Below are 24781 nucleotides of genomic sequence, written 5' to 3'. Positions count from 1 at the left end.
TTAATGAAGTTCAAGGTAAATTATTCATACTTCTGGATGTGCTCAAGTCCAAATACTGGAAAATTATGGCAAGACAATTCCACTTTCCAACCACACACCTATATATATATTTATATTTGAAGTAAAGGGAGCGCGTTTAGTGTGTGAACCAAATTTCAAAAAGAGGGACCAACTAGTGGATCGGTAAATTAAAGTCGCTAATAGTAAATAGAAAGATAGATAGTTAGCTAACTGAATAATTTAATATGCTTAATTTGATACGCGCACGCGTCAGTGCTATAAATAAATGTATGGATGTACTCTTACATATGTTGTGCGATTCTTGATTTCGTGAAATCTGAAATTGTGGCGGAGTGCTTCGTTTGAAATATTAGTTTCGAAAGTGTGCTCTAATTAATTACGTTTTTAAGTTAATTAATTATATTTAAATGCTGGTTTATTCAAATTTTATAAAATTTATAAGGTAATAGAAACTCGCTAACGCATATTTGATTAGTTTAAGAAAATTAATAATCACTGCATAATATTAAACAATCTAAGTTTAACAGAAATCTTGATTTGTACACATTATTTAAGATGAATGTAACTTTAGTATAATTCTTCTATTAAATTTACCTTTTTAATTTTTTGTGGATTTTACAATTACTTGATCGTTCAGTTTGTATGGCAGTTATACGCTATGGTGGCTCGTTCTGAACACTTTTTTCAGAGATTTAACATTGCTTTAAACAGTTCAGTTTGTATGCTAGCTATATGATATAACAATCTGATCTAAACAATTTGAGACCAATAATGTCTTCAGGTCTAACAGACAGTTCGATCTTTTAGATACTTAGAAGCCTGCCAGTTTCTAGAGTATATCTTTGGCATTTTAATTTTGGAATTATTTAAAAAAAAGCACCCTTTTTACCAATATTTTTTTTCGTTGTTTTGGTAATTTTTAAGAGTCTCACTGTAGTAAGGCAGCAGCAGCGCATTTTTAAACTTCATTAGTTTATAAACTTATTCATTGAGTGGTAGAAAATAATTTATAAAGCCATACAATAAACTTCTTTCTAAAATATATGATTTATCTGATATCAAGACACTTAAATTAATATGAAAATTCTATGATTCTCTCATTGCGGTGCTATTATGAAATACTTATTGAGGTTCCAACTTAGTTTATTCTAGGCCTGCAAAGTATTACTCGAGTACTGACTATTGCACCAGCCCAGATTGCTTAGATCTTTACATTGCCATAACTCCATGATAATAATTTCTGAAAGAAAAACTCAATTAATTTTGAATGATTTTTTCCTCTCGTGTTGGAAAAATCCATTTCTTTTATTGAAGTTGAAATTATTAAACCTGAACAACACACTATAACCAAATTTGTAACAAGCAATTAACCTCACATAAACACATAAAGGCCAATGACCGTGTGTAAATACGGTAAAAATTGGAAGCTATTGCACTTAACTTTGAAAACAAACCCGAAAAATCATTTTTACACTAAATGCTGCAACAAATTAAAAGTAAACAAAACTGCTGATATAACTTCTGATAAAAGTTCAAATGTAGCAGAAGTAAGAACACACAAAATGCTGGCAAAACGATAGAAAAACAAAGAGGTCAATAAACAGCCAAGCAAACACAGGCACACATACACAGTGATGTCTAATCAAATGCTGGTATTCTTCTAAACAATATGTAAAAGAACAGCGCAGAGGAAAGGTGCCCGTTTTTGACCAAAATTGTAACAACAACAATAGTCAATGACAATAAAAGAAACGAGTAACAAATTTAACGCAACGGAATTGAATATGGCCAACCTTAAACGGCAGACAGCATTGAATACCGTTCTTTTGCTGCCGATAGAACAGGCAGCAGTAGATAAGGGGGAGTGCAGAGCACAGTTCAGTTGAGGAAGCTATGAGCATAAAAAATTGACTGAATTGCAATTGTTATGGCAAAGACAATGGAGAGAGCGAAAATATAACGGAAAATGTGTGTTTAAAAGTGAAGGAAGGAAACAAGCAGAAGAGGCAGGGTGAAGTCTATGAGGAGAGTATTTTAAAGACCGAGACCAACAGCAAGAAATAATACACACAATTACTGTTTTCGATTATTTTATTAAGCTAAATTTTTATGAAACAAAACTTCGTGAAATTTTCTTTATATTCGTAGTCTACTATAACACATAATTTAAGTTATTATATTTGACTTTTTAGTGGTTTTGAAAAAAAAATAACATTGTATAATTTTAAAAATAAATATCACTAAGAACACTAAATCATTAAAACAATCACAATAGTATTCAACAAACTCAAGTCACTTCATTAAAAACGCAATATTTGGTCTTACGAAAAAAAAAAGTATTTGTATGCTAATAGAAATAGCGGAAGATGGCAAGTCTCTTAGTTATTAGAGATGTAAATTTAACAAAATATATACGCAGCACAGAGTAAAAGATAATGGCGGATGGCTTTTAAGGTGGAACGATGACCTGGGCCAGCTTATAAAAGGTGAATATGTCATACACTTTATCTAAGCGCAGCGACTAAGATTACTCGAGCATGCAACAAAATAGCACAGAAGAAAATTAGTCACCACTCAAGCCGGGGGAAGATCGCGATCAAATGGATTGACGAACTCGAGAAATATATGAAGAAACTTGCCATACAAAATTATTATAAATAATTTAAATTGCAGTTATCTCCTTATTGAAAAATCGTTAAGAAAGCTTTTTCAAGTGAAATATATGCAAGTTGTTGTTAAAGTTGGATTGCATATGCACAGTTATTGGTTGAATATTTCTTTTTTAAACTGTCAGTTACATATGCTCTTACATTTAAGTATGTATGTATGTATTTCTGTGTATTTTTTGCGGTAAATGTAAAGCATTGTTTGTCGGCCTAGGCACACGCTTGTTTATTTTGCCTCAGGCTGTCTGCGAAGCTTTCAATTTGCTACAAGTGCATTTGCATATGCCGTGTTTACCCAAATATGTGTACAAATCCGCATACATATGCATGTATGCGTGTGCGAATGCATGAGCGCATATGCGTTCCTGCTGAACTCTTTCACTAAATCCAATACGAGTACGTCTCAATATTGAAAACCGTTTTTCTTAGTACCTTTATCCGCTTCTTTCATTCCCTTTTGCGAATACTCTACACTCACACTATACACACATTCAAAAACATACTCCCATACATATTTTCTTGCAATTGTTATGTATTTTTTAGCATCCTTCCTTTGACTTGACTGCTTTTGAATGTATTTTCTGCCTTGTTTTTGTTTTTGAATTTTTCGCATTTCTTTTTTAGGGCTTAGCACAATCTGGCGCCTGGGCCTGTTTCGATGAGTTCAATCGTATCGAATTGGAGGTGCTATCGGTGGTGGCGCAGCAAATTCTAACCATCCAGCGCGCTATTGGCCGCAAGGTGGTGAAATTCTTTTTTGAAGACACTCTGCTACGCTTGGATCCCACATGTTCCATATTCATAACAATGAATCCCGGGTAAGTGCTGCGCGGAAAAAATTAATTTTTGTTTTTGTTTTTATATGTGTATTTATGTATGTGTTCATAGATGTATGGTAGGAAATGCGTAGTAGTTACGTAATGGTATTATCCTTGCTCTCATGTGCTAAATAGTCGTATTGTGGTTGTCAACAGCTGTATACTTTATTAATCTCATTCGTAGTTGCAACGAGTTTATCGAAAAATTATATGCTATGCCATATCTGCTATTCTGCGGCGCCTTCAATACTTTAAATGGTTTTCTGGACGAATTTAACTTACCTATATTTTTAAACTCTTTTTAAACCTCCTATTTTTTATTACCTTCTACGTGTTTGGCTATAATTATCTCAAAAAATGGAAACCTGAAATTGGTACACAATTATCACAAAACAAAGAAATAACGCAAATTTCGGTTGCAAGAAAGCAACAATACCCTTCACAAATAGTAGCCAGTTTTTATATGCTATAGTGACTCGATTTGGACAATTTCTTCGGCGAGTGAACCTTTGCCTTAAACAATAATCCATTCCAAAGATATCTGGTCAAGTAAAAAGGTTTTCTGTACAAATGTGTACTGATTCCGATCGTTCAGTTTGTATGGCAGCTATATGCTTTAGTGGTCGATATCGGTGGTTCCGGCAAATGAGCGCCTTATTGGGGATAAAAGCACGTGCCCAAAATTTCAAGTTTGCATCTCAAAAAGTGAAGGACTAGTTCGCGTATATACAAACAGACAGCCAGACGGCGACCGTGGCTAAATCGACTCAGCTCATCTTGCTGATCATTTGTATAAATTTTATAAGATCTTCCTCGTTTCCAAACGAACTTATTATACTCTGTTAAAGAATAAAGATAGTTTAATAGAATATACAGAATTTTTTGCCTTACGAAGTTGAAGTCCATTTTCAAATAAATCGATAGTTCGACTAAGTGTAAATAATAAAAATAACTTCAGAGTTTTGGCTTTAGTGATTTTTGTCTCTCTGGCATCTCATCTTTTTCTTGATTATAAAGACATGTACCTGAAATGGTTTTTGGTTTGATGGTCTCAATAAACTGTTAGAGCAGATATTTCTCTAGGATTTTGTACTTAATTCTTTATGGTCATCGAAATCAGCTTCACGAATGAATATGAACACATGTACAACATCTTTCATTTTATTCAAAAGTTATATTCGAGTCAGGCTCTGGTTTAGACTCATACTAGAAAGTTCGTTAACATAATTTTTAAAGTAGAGAATCCTTCTCCTTTTTAATGGCACCACATTCCACCTATTTAATGTATTGCAGCATGTATTGCCGCCAATGATTTTGTGACCGTTACTCCACAGGTTTTTTTCAAATGCCTACACTTTTTTCCATTACCAAATATCAAGCGTAACAAAACCATTTGGCTGGATTCTTTTTAACCATTTTTTCCACCTTTGTTTCTATTGTGGTTATTCCAATGTTGTTGTATTTGTCCAGACTTGTTTGCCAGCCGTGCCGTTTACTGTTGTACTATCGATTATGCAACGCTCTAAACATTTGCATACCATCTACATCCTCTATTTTTCTTACACGAGCACGAGTCGCGTGTGTGTGGGCCAGTCGTATGAGCGATCCATGCGTTGTTGCTGTTAGCATATTGCATTGGCAACAAGGAAAGCACACTGCGAGCCAATATTCACAAACACAAATTGTTCCAATCGCAACAGATGCCCCACGCGCTTTGATCACAACTCGGTTTTGCGGAGACCACTGTCGCGTTTTTCACCTACCCAATGGGTTTGACAATCATATACATATTGCATATTTGCCGTAAATATTGTATGCTTTTATGTATGTAAAGCGGCGGCATAGGACATCATGTTGAGTGGTAACCACAGCACTTTCAGTTGTCAGTGAGTAAGATGCAGTGAGCATGTATGTATATCTTAAGTATGCCCTGTAGAGAAGAAATGGAATGAAAACTAATTTAAAATATTCTCTTCGTAAAGGCTTCGAGGGAGCTTGTTTTAGTCGTTTTTTTGTAATTTATTTTCATTACACCAAAACCTGTAACTATAACTCATCTTCTGAAGAATAAAACCCATTTATTTATACTAGTTCTCAAGTTACTAAGCTATTTTCAGCTCTGACATAGAACATTTTTACACTGGGATGCAAATCATATGTCTCCGTGGGAGAGCATCAAGTAGAACAATTTGGAAAGTATCCCGTTGGGTTACTTCTTCTTTAGCTTGGGTTCTTCTGCGCTTTCCATTTGTGTAATCAAGAGCTATTTGCCTTTGCCCCAGCGGGTTATTATAGATTTCCCAAACGCATATTTATCGTTTTGTAGTATCTGGGAGACAGTTGGTACGGAATGCATCAATTAGTGGATATTTGTGGCATTTGCTTCATTCATTCATACTCAATAGTTTGTCTAACCAATTCTATAGTTTTTCAACAGTAAAATATTTTTAGTATGAAAAACTGAATACACATTCAAAAGCGAGTAAAATACTTGCCTTTTAATGTTGGTGTGGAGTTCCAAACTTTAAAAAAATATATATATGTATATGTATATATTAGTGTAGGTCAAAAAAATATTGTTTGTTTCCCTTCATACTCTGTAAAATTGGTTTATAGACACCTCTAAGAAATAATTTCCAAGCATGAGCTCCTAATTGTAACGGGAAGGTCGTCCGCTTAACAGTTTTATATTTTTTTTCTTGTTAACAAATTCGCTTCCAACTGTTTAAAAAAATATTTTTTGGATGTAGTTGGAAACTGAATGCTCTACAAAATGGTCTCATACGATTTTTTCGTAAACCTATTTTTGCAGAGCAGAAAATTTCCAACAAGACCATGAGCTGCGCAGTTTAAAATGATTATTTTTCAGTGAGTTACAAAATTCAAAAGAAAAAGAACAAATTTGCCTTAAAGTAGTCAAACTTCTAACGTTAATACTGATTCATACTCGCAGCAAGCCGTACGAGACTATTTTGTAGAGCATTCCATTTCCCACAAAATTCACAAAACGAATTTTGCTTTTTTCAAGCAGTTGGAAGTGAGTTCTGAATTTTTCTATATGATAATAAGATCATACAACTAAGAGTTCATACTTGGAAAGCATTTCTTAGAGCATTTCCATCAACCAGTTTTTCAGAGTACGAAACGAAAAAAAAAACATTTGTTTTTTGACCCACCCTAATCAATATATTTAGAAAAATGGTCTAACTCAAAAAACCTAATGTTTACTTAACAGTACAGAAATAGTAATCTATGTCTGTATAATCTTGTTTGAAGATATTATAAAGTTGTCTTTCAAGCTTTTATTAAAATATCGAATACCTAATTCTGTATCGTTTAGAAAAAAGTGCATTGGAAATAGAAGCTTTTAAAGAATAATTAAAAATTTTTTTTTTAATCAAAGACACTCTGCTCGTATACAACATATGTAATAGATACATTTCGAAAATACGAAAATAATCACAACTGAAATCATTCCTAATGCTTTCAAATATTTTATTTTTCAACTTATACTTTTTCGCTTTTCACGCCATAATTATTAACCAGAACTTTGTGAGAAATCCTAACAATTTATTTTCACTGAAATTAAAGCTTCTTCGTTATTCGAAGAATTGCAAATACATACATACATATATATAATATTACACTTACACAATCACTCAGCTACGTTAGCATTTCTTTGTATTCTTTAGCAATTCTCGCTTATCTTAGGAAACTTTAACTAAGCAGACTTCGTAAACAGTTGAAATTGAACAAAGTTCGGTAAACATTTCAATTTACTTTCACAATTTTTGCAGATGATAGTAATTCAAGGGGGAAACTGTTGCTCCGACAATCCATGCGGTAATAGAATTTAGGTGTTCGGCAAGTCTTTGACCACAAACACTTCGCATTACTCCATTCTATGAAGACACACACATTTCTACAAATTCAGGCTTTTCTTATTCACAACAAAAACTGACAAAAGTGAAACTAATTCGATATATTATATATATAATATATACTTATATAACAGATTTATATTGAAAGATTTAACCACGTAGAAGAACATGTATACACGAGTATAACCTCAAAGAGAATTGTAAACTCATAATTTAATTTTTCGAAAATAATTTCATTGGTTAGAAATTTTGATTTGATCACTTGGCTATTTCGGCTGTTTGCTACGAGAGTAGCTTGATAAGTGAGTGTGTGTTGTCAAACGACAATATTTGTAATTTATTCAAGTGAAAGCTCTTTACAAAGTAGAAGTTAAGTTTTTCGACTCAATACAAAATTAGGATGAGCCCATAATCTTTTCCAACTTAATATCATCTTATATATACAATATATCCGATTTTGGTATCACCAACAGTGATGTAGAAAAGAGGCGAAGCTTTTACTATCAGCGATCTTCCAAGTTTCGGTACCTAAATGCATGTTGACAATTTGGTCTATATGGGACTATATGGGAAGTCCAGAGGCGATTTTAGTCTTTATATAATATATTTTTGACAGCAACTCTTGCATTCGAGATCTTAAGGAATTTCTCGATTAATAAAACTGTTAATTTAAAAACTTCGCAGAACACATTATGTCTCTCAGAAGCATGAGTAATGGCAACACTACGACCTGAAGCCTTGTTCTTGGTACAATGAAACAAAAAACCGAGGCACACGTCTCCTGAATAGAGCCAGATCACTTAAATCGTATACTGTGAAACCTCATATGTGGTCAAAAGTCGGAATCAAAAAATAACTTAGTTTTTGTTGCTATTATAATACTAATTAAATAAAATATTGAAGAATAGCCCCATGGTTCGTGATTTATCGAACTGTCCTTGTATATATGTAGTCGTAGCGTATAGCATTATATATATTTTTATCCCTTCAATATCAAAAATAAATGTATTAAATATCTATGTACATATGAGCCCACTTATTGTTCGATATGTACTACAAGTATTGCGCGATTTTTAATCCACTCTCATAAATACTTATAAACAATATTTTTTTTTTCATTTCTCCCGCAGCTATGCTGGCCGCACAGAATTGCCAGACAATTTGAAAGTGCTCTTCCGCACGGTGGCCATGATGGTACCTGACTATGCCATGATTGGCGAAATCACTCTCTATTCGAACGGTTTCGACCAGGCGCGAATGCTGGCACAAAAAATTGTACACACATATAAATTGTGTTCCGAACAGTTATCATCGCAATCACACTACGATTACGGTAAGTCAAAAATTATATAAGTACATACGTGCTATATATGTCAGAATTTAATGAGATATGTTGGCGTGTTTGTGTAGGGCATGTGAACTATTAGGAAGAGGTTGTACGACTGACTGCCCATCTGAACCATTCTTTAATTCAGTCCGCGATGAGTTCGATTTATTGTCGATAATGCTTTTCAAGTGTACATAATAATGTATATACCTATGTATGTCTATAAGTTACTAAGTATCTATGTGTGAGTATGTACATACATATGTACATAGTTGAAAGACACTTATCACTTATAATAGCGAAAGAGTTCTCGAAAATGTTGTATGCATTTTTTTTATTATTGAATGGTGCTGCACTGACAAGTTGCAGTGAAGTGTTGCATTCTCGGCGAGAAAGTGGAGAAAATATTGTAAAATGGAAGTACATACATGAATAGTCGCAGATGAGATTGCGGAAATGCGCGCTCAGCGATGATTTGCTTTGTGACATTATTCCTTTATTTCTTCCTTCCTTTCGTTTGCTCCACGTCATCCGCTCAAATACATCCGTTAGTGCTGGTTTCTTTACTTCTACTCTTCAGAATATTTTATTATGCTTGAACGGTAGCGAATGTGTTCCGTTCTTTGAAAAAATATTAGAAAAAATATGGTTTCAAAAGATGTCTAAAATAAAAGTAGGTTATTGTTTTGAAATGTTTACGCCTTATTTGTCCCGGGCACATATCCGAACAATTAGTGTTCTACAAAAGATTTAAATGTGTTGTATCGGCGTTGCTGAAGTTTTTGTCATTTGGGGTAACGTTGAAGCTAAAAAGATTATCCGTGTTTAGGATCGAACAGTATACAACTCCTAAGATGGCCTGTAAAATTTAATCCTCCAACATGGTTCAGAGAGGGCATGATAGTGTGAGGAGATTTGCTGCCGGTGGTTTCATAATCGGCCCCTAAAGGCCTAGATGCATCTACCTATCCCATTGGAACTACTCTTTTCTTCTTAAAGAAATATACTCAATCTAGGCAAACATTCATATCCAGCAAAAAACAATATAAATTAAATGGCGTGGATGATATTTAGTGATTTTGGACATATCTTTATACGCTGAACAGAGTATATTAAGTTTGTCACGATGTTTCTGATACACGAAAGGAAACGTCAGAGGCCCTATTAAGTATATATATAAATGATCAGCGTGACTAGCTAAGACTATTTAGCCATGTCCGTCCGTCTGTATATGTATACACGAATAGTCCTGCAGTTTTTGAAATATCGATCGGATGTTTTGCACCCATTCTTTTCTCACCATGAAGCTGCTCGTTTGTCGGAAATGTCGATATCGGACCGCTACAGCATATACCATACAAACTGAACGAATTAGGTGCATGTACATAAAATTTTCATTTGGCTATATATCCTCAAGAAATTTGGCATGGATTGTTGCTCAAGGCAATGATGAAATTTCGAAGAAATTGTTCTTATCGAGTCACTATAGCATATACTCTTAGCTGCCATACAGACTGGCCGATGAAAGATCTTCTAAGGAACCTTTTGTATTTTTGAACGGTAATATAACTTCTATGCAGCTTTTTGTTTCGTTTTAAAATATCTTCCACCGATTTTGATAAAAATTAACCTCACATCAAAATAAGCCTCACATGTTTCCACTATACCAAATTTAATGACAGTAACAGTCATGCCAATGAAAAAATTTGATTTTATCTAAATAGCAATTTATAGCGACCATAGCTGATATTGACAGCTCTTTTATTTTTGCATATTTTTTTCGACATATTAAATAATTATTAATTTATTAGTTAACTAGTTTTTCCATTAAATTTGACATAGTGAAATGCGCCATGAAGAACAAGTTGGTAGCACATAATAAGGCATAGCTTTTAAAGCAATCTATAGGATTTTTGAGCTTATAACACTGAACTTCTATTAGCTGTTCTTAGATTTCGAAGCTCGAAATACAATGTTAAGATTCGATGGTTAGTTCAAAGTTAAGCAGGGAAATTTAAATCTTTGTGTAACCCAAAACAAATGGATATTTGGCTTACAAATAACTTTCCACTAATATCTATATTTAAAATTTAACGCACTCCACAGAACCAGGTGGTGTTCTCAACCTTGGAAATTCTACAATTTCGGTTGCTTCAAGTTTCACACGTAGTTAAAAATTGTAGATTATTATTTTATTAAACAAAATATCAGAATGATTGGAAGACAATATAATAGCCACAACCACACTAGGAAACTTTTGCAAACTTCAAAATGGCATTTTCATATCGCTGTAAACGTCAAAGAAATCTTTTCAAAATACTCCTATTTAATTGACCCTTAGAACCCTCTACTAAAAGTCTTCACACTATTATTGTTTTCATATTGAAAGCGCATTTACATAGCAACTTTGAAAGCACTTTTGGTTGATAAATTGCCGAAATGTGAAAAAGAAATTGCGGAATGTCATTTGATTTGCTTTAGTTGTTGTTTTCGCCTGCCAAAAAATGTTAATTCACAAGTTTGACAGCAACATTTGCGTGAGTGGGCGAAATAGCCGCAGCGGTGGCACCTACTCACTCAATTACGGTTAGATTTATGTACGCAAATACTGATAGATATCTTATTTTTGGCTTTCAATAGAAAAACTTATTTTGTGAATGTTAACGCCTCGCAGAAGTGCCGAAATTGGAGAGAAACTTTTGTGGGTGTTACCCATACAAATATGTATGTAGATTGTGCATATGTTTGTAGTAGAATATAAATTTTACTGTCATTCGCGGCATTATCACGTAGGAATTGCTGACGTTTTATTTAGAAAAAAATAATATTAAGAAAATCCACAGGAGTTAGAAAATGTGCCAAAAAGTTAACGCTGATTTGGAATTTATACTCAAAAGTATCGAAGTGTCGCGATACGCAGACCACCGCTGAAAAGGAGAGTGAAATGAAAATTATTTCAACTTAAAGCTTAACATTTAATGCATATTCTTTCGATAAGAACTATTTGTTCCAAATAACTTTGCACACAACTCTATTTTATTTACGAATGTTTAGTTTATTTTCCGTCTAAGTTTCTTCTACTTTTTTTCTTAACAACAATGAGAAAAACTTTACATTATGCGTATTTTAAACAATTTTTTCATTACATTTTTGACATCATTTCTACAGGTATGCGCGCTGTTAAGTCCGTACTGCTGGCTTCAGCTTCACTTCGCCGTCTATATACCACATTGCCCGAAGCGCAAATTGTGTTGCGCGCCATTGTTGACGTGAACTTGCCGAAATTCTTGGAACAAGATGTTTCGCTCTTCGTTGGAATTTACATGGATTTATTCCCTGGTACCGAACTGCCCGAGGTAAATAGAAGATTTTATCTATACAGCTTCAGTGAAGCGCTTATTTAATTAAATGTAAAATATACATGAATTATTCTATACGGATATTGGGTGATGAGCAAATTAATGATAATCCTATTTCCTGTTAAATCAAACAATTCTGCATAATATGATAATATCGGTTTCCAATTCGAATGAACAACCAAGGAGGGGTTCTAACCAATTCCTGATACTTTCAGAGAAAGAAAATAATACCGTATAATGAGTATGAGTATATAAAAAGTATTTTTTGACGTAGTTGTTGGATAATAACCCATGCCAAATTTCTTGGGGAAAAAAGAACATGAGCGAAATTTCAGATCGTTATCTCATCCATCGTTGTTTTATTGTAATTTAAAGTTCTATACCTCTAAAAAAATACCCTTTACATATATAGACGGACATAGCTAAATCGACTCAGCCCACCATTCTGATCATTTATATATACATATGTTTATATATGGGAAACCTTATTAGGATGTTTAATGGCTGAGGGATGATATTGTAGGTTATACCTATTTCAGAAAAAAATTAAAAATATTTATGATGTTTTCTTTCTCACAAAGCAGACAATATTTGAAAAAAAAAAGATTTCTAAATTAAAAATATTATATTATATTTTAGCCCAAGCGCGATGATATCCTCAAATGGCTGCATATTAATCTGAAGGAACAAAATTTACAACCAACTCCATGGTTTATCGAAAAAATCTTGCAAATTTACGAAATGTTGCTCGTGCGGCATGGCTTGATGATCGTCGGTGGACCGATGGGTGGGAAGACAACGGCTTATCAGGTGATTAGAGTTTTGATACAGCACATAACCGGACACTCGTAGGAACCCGGACGCCAAGCAAATTTTAAAAAAATCCATGAAATGATCTTACAAATATCAAACCCAATTATAGATTAATCTCGCTTGATTTCCAACAAATATTCTTTTCACAGATGCTTGCTGTAGCATTGCGCTGTGTTAGTCTTGATCCAGATGCTACGTTGAAGGAATTTCCCGTCAACTATCGTATAATAAATCCGAAAGCCATTACCATGGGTCAGTTGTATGGTCGCTTCGATCCGGTTTCCCACGAATGGTATGATGGTGTGTTGGCGAAAACTTATCGTGAAATGGCCACCGCGCCGACCACTGAACGCCACTGGGTGTTCTTCGATGGACCCGTCGATGCCGTGTGGATTGAAAATTTAAATACCGTCTTAGATGATAATAAAAAGCTTTGTCTTATGTCTGGTGAAATTATACAAATGACCAAAACAATGAATATGATGTTCGAACCAGCCGATTTGGAGCAGGCCTCACCGGCTACTGTCTCACGCTGCGGCATGATCTATATGGAACCATCACAACTGGGTTGGCGTACATTTCATAAGAGTTTCTTGAATGTTTTAATTGAAACCGTGGGTCTAAATGAGATCTATATGACACTGTTCGATGATATGGTTGACTGGTTAATTCCAGCCGCGTTGGCTATACTAAAAGAATGCAAACAAATGGTTGAACCGTCACCCATGTATCAGTATAAGGTTTGTCGTATTAGATCATAAATCTATCTGCATTCTCATGTTTTTGTACTTATATTTGATTTTTCTTTTCTTTTCGAAATTGCAGATGTTCTCACGTTTCTTCTTTCATTTTTTGGACAAACACAAAACATTTAATCAAGTTTGGTTTCAGCAAATGTTTCTCTTTTGCTTCGCCTGGGCTTATGGATCTGCATTAACAGGTATTTTTCTTATATTTTATAAATAATTTTATTCGCTCGCTGTCCTTCGTTCATATTCATCTGTCACTTTTGTTGTTGTATAATCGCAGCATTAGTAATTCTGTCAAATTCATATCTGCTGTTCGAGGAAATCAGTCTGTCTTGTATTGGGGAATTTTTGAGGAAACTTTGAGCATTATCTTTTTTGAGAGAGTAAGCGATGTTACTCTTCCCATAATCACTTACATATGTAGCTTGCATATATCCAAGCTGAGTACATTTGAATTGGTAAAAATGGAGTCGGCAGAATGTACAGCATGCCCGGAGGATAGTGAAACGCCAAAATATTACTTTGGTTAAGACGGGATGTCTTATTCGGCTACCAATGTAAGAACTTAAAAGACATTGGTGAGCTGGGAAAATAATCAGTTATTTTATCAAATCCATTGGGTTGGTGGATAAGGCTTAATTCGTTATCTTCGTAATGGGAGCGCAGTGAGAATGATGGCAACTGCCGCCGATTGAGGGTCTGGTCTTCAAGTGCCTCCTATTTGTACTCAATCAACCTACCAATTTTAGTTGAAATACAGAAGTGGCCCCATTTGCGTGATTCACCCCTTAGCCAAATACCTTAACGGTATCTTGGAAGTCGTTACCTCCTGAATAATTTCGTTGATGCTTCTAGCAAGCAGATACTTTTAATTTCGAGAGAGAAAACTTATCAGATATCCAGCAAATATTTATTATCAAAACACACACTAAATGTATACTTTTATAATCTGCTCTATTTCAGTTAATGGCCAGAAGCATTTCGATACACTTATCCGCAAGATACTCTACGGTGCCAATGAGGAATATCCGCGCCCCAAATATTTCTCACTCAATCGAGGTCAAATGTTTCCTGAGAAACTTTCGCTCATGGACTATCGTTTCGATGAAGTGGAGAACTGGTGGACCTGGCAGAAGTCCACCGACGACCCCACCGCCACCGCCAATATATTTCCCGAACGTGCGATTATCAGTGAGCTCATCGTGCCGACAAAGGAATCCGGTCAAATTACTTATTGGCAAGAGTTTTGTATCAACAAATCCTATCCGATGCTGGTTATTGGACCCACCGGCACCGGCAAGAGCGCTGTCATCACAAGCAATCTGAATGCACTGCCTAAGCATACAAATCTCGTCAACATTGTAAACTTTTCGGCACGCACAAGTGCACAGCTGGTGAGTGAACGAATGACTGTATGTCGGAGGACGGAGTGTAGGGTGAAGGAGTGTAGGAGGGGTATAAGTGAAGGGGTGTATAGTGCACATTTCAGGAATGGCAAACAACAAGCAAGCATGCGCTTGTGTGTTGTGTATTGCTGGTACGGTTAAAGTGATGTACTGCCAATATGTAGCATGTTGTATGCATAACGATTGTTGCTACGAAAAGTTGCTTGGAAATTGTTCAGTTATTACAGCAATTTTGGTAGCTCGTTTGCCACTGCAATTGCTGAGATCTACTCAAATGCCAAAATTGGCAACAGCACGACACTGCTTCGCTTGCCATAAATACCCGTGTGCTGACACGAAAATATGTGTGCTTGTATGTGTGTGTATGGCTGTTGCTACAAAGTTTCTATTTTTGAGGTAAGCACTGGAAATTGGAGCGGCCAACAATGCGTAGGTGCAGCATAAGTGTCTGCAATGCCCATACTCAAACACTACATGCACACACACACACACATATACACACATTTGTACACTCATGCAAACTTCAGTCTGGTTTTATTGTTGTGTGCAACAGTTTGTTTGAAATCTAACCGGCCGCATGTCAAGTGGCTGCCCCCGTGCTTGTGCGGTTGCCATTGAAATTGAGTTTGGCAACAACAGCAACCACAACGATATCTTCTACAAAATCGCCAGCAACTTAACGACCTCCACCACTAGTGAGCTTAACTTTTGCACATAAAGGCTATTTGCTGTTGGCCCTCTCGGGTTCATTCAACTGCCGCCGTGACCCTGCTACATATTCACACTGGCTGCTGCCACCGAAGCGAAAGGCAAAAAAAAATATTAATCACCAAAACCACGCAAGCCATTACTTTATCTTAGCTGCCCGCATTTGCTGTATTTAATTGTTACCTATTTTATTTTTATTCTGATTAGCCCTATGCTAATTTTGTTGCTTTTTAATTATTCACAATTTGACATTTACATTTACAATCACTCGGCAAACTCCATTTAACCATTAGTTGGCGGTTAGCTGGCTCGTTTGCTTTACTGCTTGATTGGTCAGTGTTCGGCGCTGAGCGCTTTGCGTCTCGATTATGCTAATCAGTTGGCACTCTTTTGTTGCTTTCAACCAAATAACAAACTTTAAAAAAAAATCACGCTTTAATTTCTATTATTCTAATTCTTTTGTAAACTATAATTTTTTCAACAAACACACTCACAGCATACATAATGAGAGGTTACTCAATTCTGCCGCTAGAATTCATTAATCTTCGAAGTAACCTATTTTATTTTATTTATTTCCTAACCAAACGCAGCATTTTATATGAGGTATTATAATTTTGTTAACATAGCAGTATTTTTGTTGTCGAATTCATATTTTGTGGTCATCTGTCCGTCCTCCTTTTTGTCCGAGAACGCACTCGATATCATTCGATATTGAAATCTAAATCATGGGGTTGCTTTGAGTTGAAAAAATAAGGGCAATTTTTTTTAATGAAACCTTATTATACTGAATTAAAAAAAGTTAGTAATAGTATAATTATTTGCTAAAACTCTGAAGAGTGGGCGTGGCATCACCTACGTTTGGATAGCTGTCTTCAGCTCTTAAGATACGTAAGAAATTGTGAACACTTTTAAACTTGGATACAATATTTACCATATCTCTGGCCACTTACTTCCTGATGTTTCATGAGAAAAATATAACCAGCTATTATAATAGAGGTTTGCCAAGGAAAGATGTTAGCATAACAAGATAAGCCATCCGTGAAGTAGTTCAATGACTCCCGTTGTGTCACAGCATGCGTATTATTATATTGCTGGAATATATAAGTTGCAACGTGGAACCCCACGATTCACTTATGGGTTAAATCCACTTACTTGTCAGAAAACCTCGCATTTTTCTGATGTTTTATATAGGGCTATTTTATTTAATTAATAAATAAAAACAATGTACATATACAGAATTTAATTGGTTGCGATTCATTTTAAACAATTTTGAATTCCCTTAATCCCGTAGCCGATCTCCAGAAGAATCCAAGAAAAGAGGTGTCTTGCCTTGAGGAAGATTTTTGTTCTTAAATTTATGTGAAATCCACAAGCAAAAAAGTAGGAGCAAGGGTTCACGCCATCAAACTGGTGGTCTAGTGAGTTCAAGGTGGCACCAAATATAGTTAAGCTTCGGAACAAGTGAGGTCAAAATTGTGTTGAAAATTAAAAACAAAATCATCATCCCTCAACCTCATTAAAATATTATATTTTTTTATTCTGAATTATTTATTGATTACTAAATTAAGTAAACTACTTATTTCCAATTTAGTGTCGAATGCGACCGAAATTGCCTCCTGAATTACCTCATCCCTCTTATAGCAAATGATAATGATTTGCGTTACTCTAGAAGACTCTAGTCCAATTATTTTGGTCCATGTGTGAGCGTGCATACGCAGTAGAAAATTTGGTGGAAATATTTTCCTGAAATGTATGCCAAAAATTGAAAAACAAATCGTCTCCTAGCCTCAATAAACCCCGTTCATTATAATACTATATAAATTTCCGTTCCAATTAACCTCCACACTTCCTTACCTTTCATTTTATATGCTATATTGAGAGCGACAAGTAGGACAATGATGCCAGTATTCGCGTGCGCCATTTATTATTAAACGTCTTATATGTATATTCATTCGCATGACAATTTTATTGCAACAACAAACAACACTAGATTCGTAAATGACAGGTATTAAAACGAAATAGGCAATAAGAATATGTTATTAGGCAGTCAGCATTAGAAGTGGCTAAATTATGCAAATTTAAGTAATTATTAAAGAAGTAATGTGATTTATGCCCTAGAAAGGCAAATATATATCTACAAACATATTTGCATACATATATAGTGTATTTTGTATGTAAATTTACGCATGTGGGTTACCTTTTGATCAGTTAAAGCTCGTGCGCGATTTGAAATTGAAATTGTCCATAATATGAAATATTAATGACTGTATCTAGCATCTCTTCGCCTGTTCTGAAGTCACCTCTGTGGTATAAACATTATAAAATAAATAAAAAAAAATTTTGTCAGAGGCGACTTATTTTTCTAAAATGCTGTACATATGCGCCTTCTATAGAGGCGGACATCAATTGCAAAGAGTCAAGACATTATAAAAAGTATGAAGAGAAACCTAGGTTTCCACACTTAATTTATGAACTAGAATACAGTCAAAATTTCATGATATTTCGTCCAATCCTTCTCAATTTATTGGTCTCAAAGAACGATTATGGCAATAGACGAATCGATTATATAGCATTACACACCTAAATCCAGTCCGCTGTATGGTTGTTACCCGATGAAAGCCGTCCAAAGCACGCGAAAACACAACAGGTAGCCATGTTTTATCTAGTAATTTTTTTGGTTTCACGTGGTATCATTCTCAGCGACTATCTCGAACATGGTAAAACAGAATATAAAAAATACTACTGTGGGTTATAAGATATATACATTTGACGTGATATAAATATGAGTCGCTGTTCGGATGACATCGCCTCGACTAGATAATGAATTTCCCCACAAGTAACTTGCATGTCTTTGATAACGTATTATTATTTATTATTATGTATGTGGTAAACAACAACGAAAAGCAAAAAAGAAAACATATTTTTTATGATGATGGTAATAGTGATGAAAAGTGAGTGACTTACGTCAACTTCAAGCAAAAACGGTCGTGGTCAAATCTGTCCAATGAACTGCTGCAAATGGTGGTCTATATTAGAAGTGGCTATTAGGAGAAAAATTATGTTCCAGCAGGTCTACGCCGTGCCAGACACATCGACATTGACTCGCCAATGCCAGGAGCTTGATTGGGAAGTTCTTATGCATCTTTTTATAGGCTGGAGGTGGGCTCAAGTGATTTCGACCTGTTCTTATCTATGTCGATTGGTGTTTCTGGTAAAAAAAAAATCACCTCAAGAAAAGCATGTGAAAACTGTCACAACTCTTTGTCAATATTGTCGAGGTTTTCCTTGTGATGAATAAAATTACCTTTATAATTCATCGTACAAACCTCAGCATATTTGACCCAAATCAGATCACTCTTACTCGTCTAAATAAAAACTTCAATTACATGCAAAAATAATAGAGTTTTTAACTAGACCTAATATTATTAAAAGAGTTTCATTGCATTTTATTCTGATTATTTTTTATTTTACTTTAAAGTCAACACTATTGAATACATATGTCTCCTTGTTTTACATTCCAGGTACAAGAGACCATCATGTCGAAACTGGATCGGCGACGAAAAGGCGTCTACGGTCCACCGTTGGGCAAAAGGGTAAAATTGTGCAAATAGCTTTATGGCATAAAAAATGATTAATTTACAAGGATTCACTTTATTTTAATTATTTCGATGCAACACGTTAACTTTTTGCTCTTTCACTGCTGTTTGCGTTGTTTTTACAGTGTTTAATATTTTGCGATGATGTCGCCATGCCATCAAAGGACACCTACGGCTCACAGCCGCCACTCGAATTGATACGGCAATGGTTGGATCACGGCTACTGGTCTGATTTGGTGGATACAACAAAAATTGAATTGGTCGATATGGTAAGCAAAGCGGGAAGGTGCCGGAGGGTGTGTTGTTTAAATTGTTTATACTGGTGACTTTTTAACGGCAAAAGCTCTCTATGGTGAGCAGCAAAAAACAAACATACAGATAGTTAATGTACATACATGCTTGCATATGCAGACTGCCGCAAATACACAAACATAAGTACATATGTTGTTGCAAAGTTGTAAAGTTGCACATGCAGTTGAAAGTATGTACATGTGGGGTGTAAGTGGCATCACCGATATCGGTTCGTAAACAAAACACACTTGGCCACGTAGTTGTTCGGCGTGTTTTAAGTTGATTGCTTAAATTTCCAACAAACGCAACAACAACAACAAATGGATATTTACAAAAAAATGCCACATGAATGCGAAAGGGTTTCCATTTAATTAAGTGTGAGGACCTTTGATGACCCTGCTGCGTCCGTACAGGACGAAACTTGTTTGCTGTGAAATTGAGCGCAGCGCAGCAGCCGAAAAAAACCGTTACTTTTTCCTCCACACATGTACATCAATAAAGATGTATATCAACCGAAGTGTGGGTGGAACAAAGGCTACAGGAGAAAAAAGGACGAAAAAAACGCAAATGCCGAACGCGGCTTCGGCAGCATTGTAGTATAATATTAAAAAATTACAACAATTTTGTAATATTTAAAACTTTTTGTGCACAAAAACAAAAAATAAGCGAAAACAAAGGCACACGCACACACTCAAACATACCGCTCAAACCCTAATTGGCTATGTAAGTGTTTAACAGTTAAAGCTTACACACACAGATACACACATATACACACATGCATGGCATACAATACGTGTACTTACACATTTGGGGGCACTTCCGCATATTTCGCCTCTTTGGCAACGCGGTTAGCTGCCCACACAGCCAGTCAACCACCAAATTGCCGTACATATTGCAAAAGTTTGCATTCCAAAGTTGTTTTTTGAAACAATTTTTACATTTTATTGTTCTCATTTGACTTCAACATTGTTGTTGCTTTTCGCTTTAACATTTTATTTATTGTTTTCATGCGAAAATGAAAATAAATTTTTAACATTTTTTAGTGCTGCGGCAAGAAGAAGCATTAACAAAAAAAGTTGCAAGTTAAATAAAATAATTCGGAAAAGCTGCAAAAGCGCAAACAACAATAAAAACAAATGTGACCTGTTCATGTGTTGTTTGTTTGGTCATTGCTATTGTCTTTTTTCATCTTCGTGCATGCGTTTATTATGTTTCTATTGTTGTTGCATTCATTCAATGTCTCTTTGCCCTCCTCTTTCTATCTATCTCTCACTCTCTCTCTCAATTATTTATATATGCAGAGTTTCGTCGGCGCGATGGGGATGCCGGGTGGCAGCAACTTCATCTTTCCGCGCTTCTATCGTCATACATTTATCGTTAGTGTGGACTCGTTCGAGGACTCGACCATCATTAAAATATTTACAGCGATTGGCGATTGGCATTTCGCCAAGGATTATCCGGAAAAGGTGGCGCTGCTTTCGCGGGTGAGTAATACTTGGAACGCCGTTAGCAAACATAAAACAACACACAACAAAAGAACATATTTATTAATATATATATATATATATTGTATATATATATTTATATGGATTATAGAGTATGTATAAATGTTATATAACTGATTAGTTGCCAAAGTAATATATCTTGAATGTGCAACGAGGTGAAATATAAGTGGAATTGATTCTTCTCAATAGATTAACAATACTTTGAAGATTTTAAATCATCAATATTAAGTCTGACGCATAGCAGAGCAAAGCCTAAATATAAATTAAATTTTAATTTCAGTTTTTGTTTCTTTTTCCGTTTCACTATCAAGAAAAGTATTTTGGTCTAGACAAATTAACAAAAAAAAAAATCAAAGCAAGGACAATTAAGCCAGAGCTAAGTTCGACTGTCACCGAACATTTCATAGTCTTGCAATTGGCCGTGGTCGAAGCCGAAGGAATAACTTTAGGTGAAGGGAAAACTTAATTTTTTAAAAAATTGTGAAAGAATTAAATACTTGTTGTTATACCGAATCGTGAATAAATTATAATCAAATATTATAGATTATCATCTACAAATGATATATGTATATGATATATAAACCCAGCCGAAGATGCCAGTATATAAGAAGTGAAGTCAACCGGATGTTTGTGAATTGTGATATTAATAGTTATATGTGGGCAAAGGCAACATTTCACCCGAATTTACTGCACTATTTGTGCAAAGTTTTATCCCGATGTATTAATTGGTGCTTGATGTGTGTACCGGAGAGTGAAAAAATTAGAAGGAATTTAAATTTGTGTTATCTGAGAAGTAGGCGTGGTTGCACTCCTATTTCGCCCATTTTTTCCATGTAACATGAGAATATCAAAATAGTTCTAAATTTGGTTGCAGTGGTCGAGTAGGTCCGAAGTTATGTGATTTGACCAAAGTGTGGGAGGTATCAAGCCCATCGTCCAAATTTAACCCCGGCTCCTATAAAGCCCTTTTGTGTCTTCCTGGATGTAAAATTTAATGCCTCTGACACATGTAGTTCTTGGTTAATCTCACTTTTATTAATCTTTAACAAAATCGTTAAGTGGTGAGTGGGGATGGTTTACATTCGATTTCATCCATTTTTACACTGTCAAAAGAATTCACTCTGTGCAAATTTGAGAGATATTACTTGAATAGTTTGGAAGATACATACATTAAATTTATTAGGAGATGGGGCCACACCCACTTTTTTAAACTCTTCAGCCCATTTGCGATTCCCTAAACCAAATTATAGTTTTGTATCTTAATCTGCGGCTCATTTTATAGTAATAACGTTTTGTGGGCGTGGCAGTGGATCGATTCCACCCATCTGCAATACCAACCCTCCTTGGGTGCCATGGAACACGTATACGAGCTTCATCAAGATATCTTAATCTTACTAAAGTTATCGCTTGCAGGAACAGACAGTCATTCGGAATTTTACTTACCTTGTCATCCTGATCATCTTTACATAAATAACTCGATATCTATCTCGATTAGTTTTAGATGATACAAACATCCGTTAGGTAAACAAAACTATTATGCTCTGTAGCAAAATGTTGCAAGATTATAAAAATATTGCTTTTTATCTATATGTCTTAATATTCCCAAGGTATTTATGAGTACTTACTGAGTCTCAAACTATTTTTGAATATCTGAGTAACTGGAAAATATTAATAATCCAATTAAAATGTAGTGACAATTTTCACTTTTAAACTGTAACCTCACAACTTTGAGACCTCTTAATTGGGAGTGTTTACAAATATTTAATTTTTTGGAAAAATTCTAGTTTTCTACAGATTCGCTTTTAATTTGTGCGTGATATGGGTTCTACATATTGTACGTGTGAACCGGCACCACTGTTCTGACTAGACACAACTTAGATATATTTCTTAATTTTGTAATTGTATAGATGATAGCATAATTTAAATTTTACGGACCGTAATATACATTAAGCAACTCAGCTGCTATCGATACTTTTTACCTTTTTTTACTAGCTTCAGACATTATGAGTATTTAGATGCTATATTTTCGTAATGTCTATTGTATTCTTCTTCTTACCGAATCACTCCAAATCAACGTCATTGGACCCGATTTCTCGATTGTTTCTTGGAAAAACTTTCTAGGTATATAAGAAGACGGGAAATTTAAGACATTGTCGTTTCCTTGAGGAAGTTCAAATGAATAATCTAAACATATTAAGAAGAATGCAAACCATAAAAATTTTCCCTGTAATATTTAGTTAATAATACATTTAGTCGCTGTAATCTAATTCGATTGAGTCCGAGGCAATGAGACTTTGCAACTTTATAAAATATTGTGGACTCTTAACTTCTCGGTAGGCAATCTCCCTATTTTATTAATACAAAATATCTTAAGACTAACCTTTAAAGCTAATTTATTAGATATTTAGATATACATCTGATATATTAGTAGCTTCATCAATTACAATATATTCGAACGAACTTAAAAGTGGATTACTGACGCCAATCTTTAACCACTCTACTGACACACTTAAAAGACTTGCCGCTGTATATAATTTTTATGCAATGCCACCTAGATTCGTGAAAGAGTACCTAAAGTAGTAATATATAATAATATTATATACATATATACGCGCACATATATATAAAGATGTATAAAAATTTAATTTAATGTATGAAACATGTACAATTTTCATTTGATTTCAGGGTCTTGCCGAAGCAATGGTCAACGTTTACCGTCAAGCATTGAGAGTTTTCCTGCCAACACCCGCTAAATCTCATTATACATTCTCGCTACGTGACATCACTCGCGTCTTTCAGGGCATTGTCCTCGTTCCGGCAAAAAGGCTGCAGGAAGTTGAGAAGCTTGGACGTTTGTGGGCTCATGAAACGTATCGTGTGTTTTACGATCGGTTAGTATGCGCTTATTTTAATGCTTTCCAACATACATATGGTATATGTATATATGTGAACCCATAAATTCATACATACAAGCACGTAGATATTCGTACATACCTACATGAAAATGGCAGATAAACTGTATGATGTTAGACACATTTGTGGTCGCACTTTTCGAGCTAAAGTTGCTCTCAAGTTTTTATATAGTCCCGCTGTCGGTTATGGTCGGTGGTTTTGTGGTAATTACAGCGCGCTGCATATGCGAGTTACTCACGGAAGTGATACATAGCTTTACATATGTTGACGTGACGGCATTTTAAGTGTGGCCTGGAATTGGGTTAACACTTTTTAAGTAGCAGTTCCACTAAATTGTGTGTAACTTTCTTTTGGCTTTTAGAAACTGTCTTTGACCATTAAATATAAAAATATATAGTAGCGAATGTTTGTAATTAAACAGGAGGATAATTAAGAGATACATAGTATTTTCTAAATGTGGACAATGGCGTGAAAATGTATGTAAAATATACAGGAAGGTTTGCTGTGTTTGAGGTAATTGACAATGAATCTTCTACTATGAGCTACCACTCTATTGCGAAACTCTTAGTTTGGACCTGTATTGTCGACAATTCGACCGTTGAAGCAATCGTTCAGATGCGGCCAGCTTTGGCTAATAGGAGAGGAGTTGGGCTCCAAGAGTTTGGTTGAAAGATTATTTTGCATCCATCACATAATATGAACTTGGAACCAAGTGGTTATTACCTGTT

At 35.0% G+C, this 24781-nt stretch overlaps 1 protein-coding gene across 1 annotated transcript in view; it reads left to right on the top strand.

Annotated features, from left to right (window-relative positions):
* Dnah3 (dynein heavy chain 3, axonemal) overlaps positions 1-24781 on the top strand; it is a 118874-nt gene that overhangs the window by 34636 nt on the left and 59457 nt on the right. The window contains exons 31-41 of the mRNA XM_036372440.2: positions 3312-3505; positions 8517-8719; positions 11882-12069; positions 12712-12882; positions 13035-13625; positions 13711-13825; positions 14598-15028; positions 19270-19341; positions 19470-19613; positions 20937-21119; positions 23826-24031. Coding sequence (XP_036228333.2) covers positions 3312-3505; positions 8517-8719; positions 11882-12069; positions 12712-12882; positions 13035-13625; positions 13711-13825; positions 14598-15028; positions 19270-19341; positions 19470-19613; positions 20937-21119; positions 23826-24031 — 2498 coding nt within the window. The remainder of the gene's footprint in view (positions 1-3311; positions 3506-8516; positions 8720-11881; positions 12070-12711; positions 12883-13034; positions 13626-13710; positions 13826-14597; positions 15029-19269; positions 19342-19469; positions 19614-20936; positions 21120-23825; positions 24032-24781) is intronic.

This window comes from Bactrocera oleae, chromosome 6, assembly GCF_042242935.1.
Source record: "Bactrocera oleae isolate idBacOlea1 chromosome 6, idBacOlea1, whole genome shotgun sequence".
Classification (NCBI taxonomy): domain Eukaryota; kingdom Metazoa; phylum Arthropoda; class Insecta; order Diptera; family Tephritidae; genus Bactrocera; species Bactrocera oleae.
The sequence above is the reverse complement of the archived record's forward strand: the minus strand, read 5'-3'. Positions and strand labels throughout refer to the sequence as shown.